The 12,062-nt window shown below is 44.4% G+C and overlaps 2 protein-coding genes across 2 annotated transcripts; both read left to right on the top strand.

The window, feature by feature from the left end:
- Positions 1 to 2,319: 2,319 nt before the first annotated feature.
- Positions 2,320 to 3,237, top strand: LOC121532893 (proteasome subunit beta type-11-like; the record flags this gene model as incomplete). The annotated part of the gene is made up of 1 exon (XM_041838691.1): positions 2,320 to 3,237. A coding segment is annotated over one exon (918 nt), but the record flags the coding sequence as incomplete, so codon positions are not given.
- Positions 3,238 to 6,008: 2,771 nt separating this feature from the next.
- LOC121533325 (proteasome subunit beta type-5-like) lies at positions 6,009 to 9,029 on the top strand. Its single transcript, XM_041839156.2, has 3 exons — positions 6,009 to 6,294; positions 7,185 to 7,491; positions 8,437 to 9,029. Exons 1-3 carry the CDS (start codon positions 6,076 to 6,078, stop codon positions 8,724 to 8,726), a joined length of 816 nt encoding a protein of 271 aa, XP_041695090.1. The 5' UTR covers positions 6,009 to 6,075; the 3' UTR covers positions 8,727 to 9,029.
- Positions 9,030 to 12,062: the final 3,033 nt, after the last annotated feature.

Raw genomic sequence — 12,062 nt, 5'->3', positions numbered from 1 at the left:
TTCTGTACTTTCTGTCCCTGGGAGATCAAATAGTCAAAATATGAAACCTGTTGTTTAACAATTCTGCTAGGGCCTGAAAAAGCTGGTGCCAGTTTATCAGCTCTTTTTGGTTCACAACCCTTGTACTAAAAACATTTCATTTCTTTCAAATCAAATGTTATTGGTCACATACACATATATTGCAGACGTTATCGCAGGTGGAGTAAAATGCTTATATTTCTAGCTCCAAAAGTGCAGTAATACCTAACAATACAAAGCAATACACACAAATCCAAAATGTGTTCCACGTAATGGAAACAGATCATTTTTTATATGAAATTACCGTCTTACTTAAATCACTGGTGTTATTCAAACTCTATTGAATTGAGAAATAATAATTAGAAATCATTATGTCAGACTGACAAAAACGTATCCTGTTAAATTATTCATATACCCTTCATTGTTAAACATTTTCGACTGTTTCACTTACAGCCTGTTTGAGTTCACAATGCCAAGGGCACATCTTATCTTTAACCCAAACACCAGATGTGCTGGGGAGAGAGAGGAATGGCGACCTCAGATTTAATATCAGTCCTCTGTTCGCCCTCTGTTCGCTTATGAGCGTAATCAAATCAAACAATAGAAGGCAAATGCTGTCAACACTTGATATTTTCAAATTACTAAGATATTGCATTATTAGTGTTTGCTGAAAGCTACTAATAACATATTACTATGAACCATACTGTTAACACTCAATACACTTGACTTCAACTGATAGACCATGAGTACCATGATGCATGAGATGTTTAATAAATAATAATTTATGTGATGTTGATTTTTGCCCCTCTGCACAACCTCACTTAATAATAATAAATATAATATGCCATTTAGCAGACGCTTTTATCCAAAGCGACTTACAGTCATGCGTGCATACATTTTTTTTTTGTGTATGGGTGGTCCCGGGGATCGAACCCACTACCTTGGCGTTACAAGCGCCGTGCTCTACCAGCTGAGCTACAGAGGACCACTTCAGGGTCATTGGCTTTTTTTTCCTGTACAGTACAATTATTAAATAGAGTAGGTTAGTTCCATGAAGTCTGTTAACCTTCCTTATATCATTCTTCATTTTCTGGAAGGATTTTTGGTTTAATGGAAGCTGATTTCGTTCTGCCACTGTTTGAAATGTCCTGATAGAAAGGAGAAAAAGAGAGTCACTTTCCTCCAAAGAAAAAGTGTGGAATGGTAAGATTTTTTTTTAAATTATGTTTATTCCCAATTGGAACTTAGCCTCTGGGTAACCTCTCTAGGGTCAGAGGTCACCATAAAGCAGAACCTGCTTGGTATCCGGGCCCTTAGCTGTAATACAGTCAGGGTTACTCCCAAGCAATTAAGATGTTCAAATGTATAGCCTACTGTGACCAGAATGGTCTCAGCTCTGATTTAATGTTTTGACCAGAGGCCCGGAACACTTGGAGGATGAACGTGTCTGTCTCCCCATATGAATATGTCTGTCTATTGTTTGTCTAATACATCTTTATAGAACATGTAGCCTACTTTTTTTAACACAGGTTTGCAAGTTTTTGGCTCACCAATAGGGGGAAAGACTGAACTACAGACACATAATCTCATTTCATCAATCTAAATCAACCCCAGTACAATCAGCATACCAATATGATTTATGAGACAGGTATCGTGTTCCAAAGCACAGTTTTTGATGACTGGTTTGGCTTACTCCACACTTTTAATGCGTCCCAGTTATGAGGTAATGTAATGCTATTGATGTCATGCTACTTGTTTGGACAATACAACTGAGGGATCATTTACTGTATAAAAAGGATGCTTTTTATTACATTTAGGTCAGTGCATCCCCACTCACAGAGACAAACAGACCCCGACCTGGACTCTCAAAGAAAAAACATAAGAATCAATCATTAACATTGGAGGGGAAATAAATATGGATAAATAGGTTACTTTACATATTGAGGGACACATTTTTCAATGGCATTACAGGATCTGTGCGGTTTCAAGGACTCTTTTCTCGACTCTAGATGGAATTTTCCAGCTTTACATCGCATTGCCCAGGAAGACACCTCCATGCTTTTTGGGAAGAGAACCAGAGATAAATCAAGTAGTGGATTGTCGTGGAGCAAAAGTGAGAGCCCACTGCATCTTTATATACCAGCTGCGGAATACCTCAGTGAAAGCCCGATACAGTTTGGCCAAATCAACCCCAACACTGCACCAAACCATATCACCACGCTTCACCAGGATTCAATCCTACCTTCCCTCTCTTTTCCTCCTGGCTTTCCTCCCTCCTCCTCTCCCTCTGTCCCTCTGCCTTTCCCCATGTCTCATGGCACCACCACCCTGGCCTTCATGTTCCAGGGGGGAGTGATAGCTGCAGCAGACACACGGTCCAGCTGCAACGGGCTGGTGGCCTGCCCAGCCTCCCAGAAGATCCTGCCTGTCCACTCCCACTTGGTGGGCACCACCTCAGGCACGTCCGCCGACTGTGCCCTATGGAAGAGGATACTGGCTCGGGAGCTCCGGCTTTACCAGCTCCGCCATGGCAGAAGGCTGTCCACAGCTGGCGCTGCCAAGCTACTAGCCCACATGCTACACCCGTTTAAGGGCACTGAGCTCTGTGTGGCAGCCACTCTGTGTGGTTGGGATGGAGGTGAGGTGGTGACATGTCCTCTTGAGCATGGCAGCAAAGGGGCGGATCAGCAAGAGAACAGATCAATGATGGGGAGTGAAACAGATGATCTGGCAAAGACAGCAGAAAGTGACTCAATCTCTCAAGCAGAGGCACGGGGAAAGAATCAGTGCCTCTCACCAGCCATGAATGGGCAGCACTGTACTGCTGGAGGTAAACAGCTGGTGCTCTCTGGCCCCAGCCTGTACTACGTCTGCAGTGACGGGACTCGCCTGCAGGGAGCGCTGTTCTCTGTGGGCTCTGGCTCGCCCTATGCCTACTCTGTGCTGGACGGAGGGGTACGGTGGGGGCTGACGGTGGAGGAGGCCATCTCACTGGCCAGAGAGGCTGTGTACAGGGCCACACACAGAGATGCATACTCTGGGAACTGTGTGGATGTGTACCATATCACCTCACATGGGTGGACTCGCAGGGACAGAGAGGAACTAAGAGAGGAGTATTACAGAGAGAAGGAGAGAGAAAGAGTGAAGGTGAAGGAAAGGAGGGAGAAACAGGAAGGGGTGGAAGATGGACAGAGCAGTGGTGGAAATAAGTTAAACTAAAGAAGGCAAAGGAGAGGAGGAAAGAAAGGCTTAGAAGAAGAAAGAAAATAAGACATTTGTATGGGACCCATAACTGTACCCTTCAGGGTTTTACTGAGATTGTTTGACCTATTCATATTGATCCTTTTTGTAAACATCAGAGGTCATGTGTTAATTTGCATTCAAAACCAGTGGACTAGATTGAAAACCTGACAATCCACATTATTCACATTATAAAAGCTAGGAAATCATATTTTATTCTTGATAGAAGTGTAGTGCTTGATTTAGAATTTAGTCCTGAACCACAATGATGTTGAATTAAACAAATATTTATTTCTGAGAATTCATCAGATAAATAATTTCTGGGAATTGCTAAGATGTCTCTGGAGGCTTTAATGCAAGATGTCCTTGGACTGCAGGAAGGTGGGTCACAACCTGGTCCTCAGCCTGCGTCTGCCTTGTTCCCTGTGAATGAGACAAACACGGGGAGTCTGCGGTAAGGCTCATAGAGATTGTGAAGGAAGCTCCTCCTCTCCTCTGGGGTCGGCCCAGGCTGCAGGGCTGGATGAGGATGTGCGGGCCTTGTCCATATCGCTCCACATGCTGGAGGCTCTGCGCCTCTCAGGGGGTAAAAGGGGCACGATCTGCCTGGGGAAGTAAGGCCAAGAGGTCACTGCTGGGTACGCCTGCATCTTATCAAAGGACATCCATGGTTCCTTGGGGTAGTATGGTTGAGACTTCCAAGACTTAACAGAGTCAGCAGCAGACAGGTAATCTCTGAAATCTCTAAAAAAGGAGGACATTGACACCCTCAAGTTCGCCAGTCCAGGAAGGTTGTGTGTCGATCCATAACCAGCAGATCTCTTGTCCATAGCAGGTATTGTCCTGATATTTTGTCTTTGACAAAGTCTGGGTTTGCTTTGACAGTTCTCCATCTTTTACTGTAAATGTGGGTGGACTCCACCTTGTCTGTATAGCCATAAGAAACACCTTTCCTCTTAATTTTGAAAATTGGAAATTAAGCTCTTGGAAAGTTTCTTGTCTTTAGAAAATAAAATTAGAACTTAGAAGCATAATTGCCATGGAAACAGAACACAATACAGCTTTTATTACATTATAAGAACAGTGATGTCATTCATTGTTTAGGTATGTTGAGGGGAGGAGGGGAGAATGGGGAGGCGCGCTAGGTTAATAATAATAATAATATGAATGTATTACATTTCTACAGCCCTTTTCATAGAATCTCAAAGTGCTTCAAGAGCAAAAAAACAAACAAGCAATATATCATGACAGGTCAACCAAGGTTGAAGATGACAATCTTATATTTTCGACCTAGAAGGTGGGGCCGTAAAATTTCATACTGTGTATTCAGAGATCTCCAGCACAGTAAAACTCCATGTAATTTCTCTAAACAAATAAGAAATATGTATCATGTAGCCTAATATTGCATTTTCATAATTGTGAACCATCATATTTTCATAAAGATTTTTCTTTATCATGTGTAAACAAACTTCTACCAAATAATAACCCATAATGAACTTCTATAATATCGAAATACCCTCTTCCTCTCTGCCTATAGACAGGTTGGTTGTTCAGATACAAAACCGTCGCGTGCACAACTATGGGGAAAAACAGAGGGGGTTGGCTTAGATTGTTGACAACATATAAACTATATTTCGTCTCCAATGTTTATTGAAAAATGTAAAATAAATGTGCACAATGAGCACTTGTTGTCTCTCAAATACATTGTTACAGTTGTTGGTTAGCTAGCCGGCTAATTTTTGCCATATTAGCATAGACCTGACATCAGTCAAAACATCTCAAAACAAGACATGGTATCAAGAACAAGATAAAACTAGCTGAAACGAGCCACCTACGATTCCACACATGGCAGCTTCTTGCCAATGTTGCTAGCTATTTGACCGTCCAGAATCACAACACCACACAGACTTCTGCCCCATTGAAGCGTGTGCATCGTTTTCCTAACCCATCTATAGCTGACAATGAAATATAGGGGACATTTACATTTTAGTCATTTAGCAGACGCTCTTATCCAGAGCGACTTACAGTTAGTGAATACATATTGTTTTATACTGGCCCCCCGTGGGAATCAAACCCACAACCCTGGCGTTGCAAACGCCATGCTCTATCAACTGAGCTACATCCCTGCCGGCCATTCCCTCCCCTACCCTGGACGACGCTGGGCCAATTGTGCGCCGCCCATGAGTCTCTCGGTCGCCCGGACCATCCCCAAACCTCAGTGGGGCCATCTACAGTCACTGGGTCATCTCATAGAGATGGAGTACTCTAGTGCCCAAAAGCCCGTTTTAGCATGGGCAGGCCCATTGAGGACTTTCACAATTTTTAAGTAGTCAGCTGGGTGCTATTTCCTATGCGTTAAGGAAGGGTCACATAATTCCATGCAGGTCATCAGGAGGGATCAGCCAATTAATTATACTTGTGAGCAAACATTCCATAACTGTAGGTGGCAGTAAATCGCCAACCTTGGCTTTAAACCGGTTCAAACAACACACTCCAAGTGGCAGTATGCACCCTTTCAGTTTGTTTACCAATTTATAGAATGGGTCTAGAAAGAGGCCCAAGTTCCCGAATTGAAATTCCGAGTGGGATGACCGTTCAAAACGATTTTTCCCAGTTGTTATGAACGCACGGAAGTCGGAAAGTTCCCAGTCCTTTTGAACGCGGCATTAGTTATAAAAAATTATTGGCTACAATGTTGCGTCCTCTGGCCATCTTGAGAAAACCTGAACGATGTTCAAATCAGTGACGTATTTCCTTTACCGGCAACATTTTTTATAACAACAGAAGCCTTACCCTATCATCATCCCTAGTTCAAAGATGGCTCTTGCTAGTGTGTTGCAGAGTGAGTCAGTAGATTTTTCCAACTATGGTCGCCAGCGTCGTGGCTTCGCCAGTGGTTTGTATGAAACAGAGTTGGGTTTGGAGTCTGTTGGGGGAGATAGCCTCTCTTTCGCTGTGAGAACCGCGTGCTCTGACGGAGATGGACCAGATAGAAAGATTGAATTCCTTCATGGCACAACCACTTTAGCCTTCAAAGTAAGTATGCTAGCTAGCTAACTACATCGCTAACGTTAGTTAGCTAAGAATCGTTCGCCAACAGTTTGCTCGATAGCTAGCTAGCTTGTATCATCAAGTAATTAACGGTAACACTAGCTAGCAAACAGCCACAGCGAACGTTAGCTAGTTACAAAAAGTAATCGTTTTCCATATTTCAATTTTAGTCATTTAGTAAGACGCTCTTATCCAGAGCGACTTACAGTTAGTGAGTGCATACATTTTCATACTGGCCCCCCGTGGGAAATGAACCCACAACCCTGGCGTTGCAAGCGCCATGCTCTACCAACGGAGCTACTCGGGGCCCTATATGAAACGCCATTGTCACAGGTTGAGAGAAGTTCATCACGCGTCCACATACAATTTCCTTCTAGACCTAGTTAGCTAAGTTAGATCTTTAGTTGGGCCATATATATTACTGAATATGAAATAGCTAACTAACAGTACAGCGTTCCAATACAAAAACATTAACTTACTGTACCAACGTGATGTGCATCCCATAGTAATTATCACCTGTGATAGCTAACACTTCCAGGTCACATGTGTACCTACATCAAGTGACCAATAACCTCATGTGAAAGTGCCCCTAGTAACATCCCTAAACAGACAACATAAAAAAACATATTGAATGAGCACATAAACAGACTAAAATGGCTCCTCATGGCCATTTTAGCTATCTAGATAGGCTACTTCTTAGTTAAACTTAGTTAGCTAACATTAAAGGGTTTATAGTAATTCTGAAAACACTGTTTTAACAATTAAATCTGAAATAATGAAGTGTCTAGTGTTATATAGGACTAGCTACAACCTCCCTCCCCCCTGGCTAAACATTGTCTTCCATTGTCTTCTGCCTCCATGTCCATTCTCCCTAGTTCCAGCATGGTGTCATTGTGGCGGTGGACTCCAGAGCCACAGCCGGCTCCTACATCGCCTCCCAGACAGTGAAGAAGGTGATAGAGATCAACCCCTACCTGCTGGGCACCATGGCTGGAGGTGCAGCTGACTGCAGTTTCTGGGAGCGCTTGCTGGCCCGCCAGTGCCGCGTCTACGAGCTCCGCAACAAGGAACGCATCTCAGTGGCAGCCGCCTCCAAACTGCTGGCCAACATGGTGTACCAGTACAAAGGCATGGGCCTTAGCATGGGAACCATGGTGTGTGGCTGGGACAAGACTGGACCAGGTATGGATATGATATGAACTGTGTGCAACAGGCATCACTGTTCTAGCTTAATAGCAGTATAGCATCCCTCACTATCCATGTCCCCTTACTGGGCTCAAACTAGTGAACCTCTGCTTCGCAAACACACAGGACCAACAACTTGCTAGCCAGTTGCGCCACCAAAAAGTAAGCAATTCGGCAACACGAGTGGAGACATTTGACGCTGTGGAGTGTGTTTACGGTACGATCTTATCTCCGTTACACGTGCGCCAACCGACATCATGGTCTAAGCTGGATAGGGACAGTATATAGGCTAACCCATTCTATCACACATAGGATCAGCCCTGATAGATCTAGGGCTAGATTCAAAATGGGGTGGAAGATCTGTGTTATAGCGCGATTGAAATGTAAAGGTAATTTCCAATTGAGCCGACATGTGCAATTTTTACCAGGAACATCTCCTTTACATTTCAATCGCACTATAATACGGATATTCCGTGGTCCGGATTGAATCTAGACCCTAATCTCTATCAGATCTTGCTGTCTTAGGCTGCATGATTGGACAACTAGGGATCTGAATTTTGAATTACACACATCATGTGAGCCACATACATATTGCAGTAGCGTAAATGTCATATCTACCATGATTTATAAATGTATGGCACATCCTTCCCCTTAGGGAGGGAAAGCACCTCCTTGTTTTCACACTGCATATTAAAGTGCACTATAGACTAAATCCTAAAAAGGGTAACACCGTCCTATCGCCTCTGACCACAGTACAGCAGCCGTCATTTATTTGTATTACCCCAACGATTCTACATGTTCAATCTCCACCATTCATCGACACCCAACAGGTGATCTACTGCACACGGCTGACGTTTGCTATGGTGTGTCCCGTCTCTAACTTGTCATGGCTCTTCATAACCACTGATTTAATATTAACATTTCACTTTCTCCCCCTTCCAGGCCTCTACTACGTGGACTCTGAGGGGAACCGTGTGTGTGGGGACCTGTTTGCGGTGGGCTCTGGCTCCATGTACGCGTATGGCATCGTGGACAGCGGTCTGAAGCAGAAGGACCTGACCGTGGAGGAGGCCTGTGATCTGGGTCGCAGGGCCATCTACCAGGCCACGTACCGCGATGCCTACAGTGGAGGACAGGTCAACCTGTACCACGTCCACAGTGAGGGCTGGACCAGAGTGTCCCAGTCAGATGTCCTAATGCTGCACCAACAGTACCAGGCAGAGAAGGCATAGAGAGATGGTTAATGTATGGAGAGAGAAGGGCAGGGGTTAATAGAATGTAGGGGAGGGTAGATGTTATGTGACAGCCATGGGGAGACCATTCAATCAACAACAAAAAAGTGTTTACACACATCCAAGCTTGGCACAGGATCTGGACTATTGAAAATGACCTTTAAAGATATTTGTAACCTGGTTGTCACTACATTTTCCTTGTTCTGCCAGGGATAAAGGGGTGTGCCTAGTGGCGTTGCTGACTTTGATTCTTTTCTTTTGACTGCTCTGTGAAATTTTCAATAAATGTTCTCATTCATCTTTCTAGCGTGTGCTTTTTTTATTGGTAGCAGTGAATTGAACAGACCGTAATCATTTAAGATTCCATTATTGTCATGAAGGATTAGGGCAAAGGAAATATGAGCTGTTTTCAGTGAAAACAGCTATAGCGCAACTGTCTCACTTAAAAGGCTAAAGGAATTTACCAGGTACGCAGACCAACCATATAACAATAACAGCCACCGGGAGTTCCATGCACTTGAGAAATTGTGCAGACTTGGTAAAACATTATTTATTTCCTGTGTCATGTTTCCACATGTAAAAATGGAAATGATTCATGTTCTTACCTCACTAGTATAGGCCTTCTATATGTATTCACCACAGGAGGCTGCTGAGGGGAAGGCGGCTCATAATAATGGCCGGAACGCAGCAAATGGAATGGCATTAAACATATAGAAACCATGTGTTTGCTGTATTTTATACAATTCCGCTCCAGCCATTACCACAAGCCCGTCCTCCCCAATTAAAGTGCCACCAACCTCTCAACAGCCACCACCTTGAAGACAGAGAACATTGAAGAGTTACTGATGGGGAGATGACTACTGCAGAGCATTCTTATCTATGAGTGCAAGGGTGCAAGCTGACACACTATTTTCAGACTCTCAAACTATTTCACTTTACCATAACAAAAATACCATATTGTATACAATTGGCTGATGCATGCACCCACTGACTACAGTGATCATGTGTACTGGGTCACAGGAGCTAGGATGAGCGTACAAGAGTAGGCTATATCGGTGAGTCGCGTCCCTGATATGAAAATGTGGTCGCGGGAGAATTTTCAGAACCCTGAAAAAATATATATATGCAGTGCATTCGGAAAGTATTCAGACCCCTTGACTTTTTCCGCATTTTGTTACGTTACAGCCTTATTCTAAAATTGATTATATTGCTTTTTTTCTCATCAATCTACACACAATACCCCATAATGACAAAGCAAAAATATTTTTTAGATTTTTTTTGCAAAATAATTAAAAATACAAAACTGAAATATTACATTTACATAAGTATTCAGACCCTTTACTCAATACTTTGTTGAAGCACCTTTGGCAGCGATTACAGCCTCGAGTCTTCTCGGGTATGACGCTACAAGCTTGGCACACCTGTATTTGGGGAGTTTCTCCCATTCTTCTCTGCAGATCCTCTCAAGCTCTGTCAGGTTGGATGGGGAGTGTCGCTGCACAGCTATTTTCAGGTCTCCAGAAATGTTTGATTCGGTTTAAGTCCTGGCTCTGGCTGGACTACTCAAGGATATTCAGAGACTTGTCCCGAAGCCACTCCTGCGTTGTCTTAGCTGTGTGCTTAGGGTCGTTGTTCTGTTGGAAGGTGAACCTTTGCCCCAGTCTGAGGTCCTGAGCGCTCTGGAGCAGGTTTTCATCAAGCATCTCTCTGTACTTTGCTCCGTTCATCTTTCCCTCGATCCTGACTAGTCTCCCAGTCCCTGCTACTGAAAAACATCCCCACAGCATGATGCTGCCACCACCATGCTTCACCGTAGGGATGGTGCCAGGTTTCCTCCAGACGTGACGCTTGGCACTCAGGCCAAAGAGTTCAATCTTGGTTTCATCAGACCAGAGAATCTTGTTTCTCATGGTCTGAGAGTCTTTAGGTGCCTTTTGGCAAACTCCAAGCGAGCTGTCATGTGCCTTTTACTGACGAGTGGCTTCCGTCTGGCCACTCTACCATAAAGGCCTGATTGGTGGAGTGCTGCAGAGATGGTTGTCCTTCTGGAAGGTTCCTTCATCTCCACAGAGAAACTCTGGAGCTCTGTCATAGTGACCGTCGGGTTCTTGGTCACCTTCCTGACCAAGGCCCTTCTCCCCCGATTGCTCAGTTTGGCCGGGCGGCCAGCTCTAGGAAGAGTCTTGGTGGTTCCAAACTTCTTCCATTTAAGAATGATGGAGGTAACTGTGTTCTTGGGGACCTTCAATGCTGCAGAAATGTTTTGGTACCCTTCCTCAGATCTGTACCTCGAGACAGACCTGTCTTGGAGCTCTACGGACAATTCCTTCGACCTCATAGCTTGGTCTTTGTATTTTAAAGTAATTGTAATGTGGTTAACCTTAAAAATCTAAATGAAAATCATTCAAATATAAAATTCAACCAGAGAGCGCCCTTAGATCATGAGAAAAGTCTGCACTTGACCGTTGCACTTGTATCATTCCCACGGTGAATGGCTAGGCCCGCTACGCTATGAAACCACACACTATTGCAGAGACTTTGATATTACTGGCCACAATTGATATAGTGAAAACAATGTGTGGGCAGATAATAATACTGTTAAAATAAGAATTTATGCCATTGCTAGCAATCAAGAGGAAACTGACTGAACGACTCAAACTCCCTAGCTTATGCTCTCCAAATGGACATTATCTGTGAGGGCTTAGATGCCCATGTATTGACTTTTGTTCGTTATACATGTCAGGGATGCTATTCACAAGGACATATTGTTCTGTCTCACGATTCCCAAGCATGAAAGGGCACAGGGAATGTACATTGTGCTGCGTGGCTATATTGATGAAAAACAGATTCCATGGGATCGAATCGTGGGCTTTTGCACAGATGGGGCTCCATATTTTTGGGGGGTGGGGTAAGGGGGGGTAGAAGGATTACTTTATCCTATCCCAGGTATTCCTTAAAGAGGTGGGGTTTCAAGTGTCTCCGGAAGGTGGTGAGTGACTCCGCCGTCCTGGCGTCGTGAGGGAGCTTGTTCCACCATTGGGGTGTCAGAGCAGCGAACAGTTTTGACTGGGCTGAGCGGGAACTGTGCTTCCGCAGAGGTAGGGGGGCCAGCAGGCCAGAGGTGGATGAACGCAATGCCCTTGTTTGGGTGTAGGGACTGATCAGAGCCTGAAGGTACGGAGGTGCCGTTCCCCTCACAGCTCCGTAGGCAAGCACCATGGTCTTGTAGCAGATGCGAGCTTCAACTGGAAGCCAGTGGAGTGTGCGGAGGAGCGGGGTGACGTGAGAGAACTTGGGAAGGTTGAACACCAGACGGGCTGCGGCATTCTGGATGAG

The sequence above is a fragment of the Coregonus clupeaformis genome, chromosome 20 (genome assembly GCF_020615455.1).
Source record: "Coregonus clupeaformis isolate EN_2021a chromosome 20, ASM2061545v1, whole genome shotgun sequence".
In the NCBI taxonomy this organism is placed as follows: Eukaryota; Metazoa; Chordata; class Actinopteri; order Salmoniformes; family Salmonidae; genus Coregonus; species Coregonus clupeaformis.
This window is presented reverse-complemented; position numbering and strand designations above follow the sequence as displayed.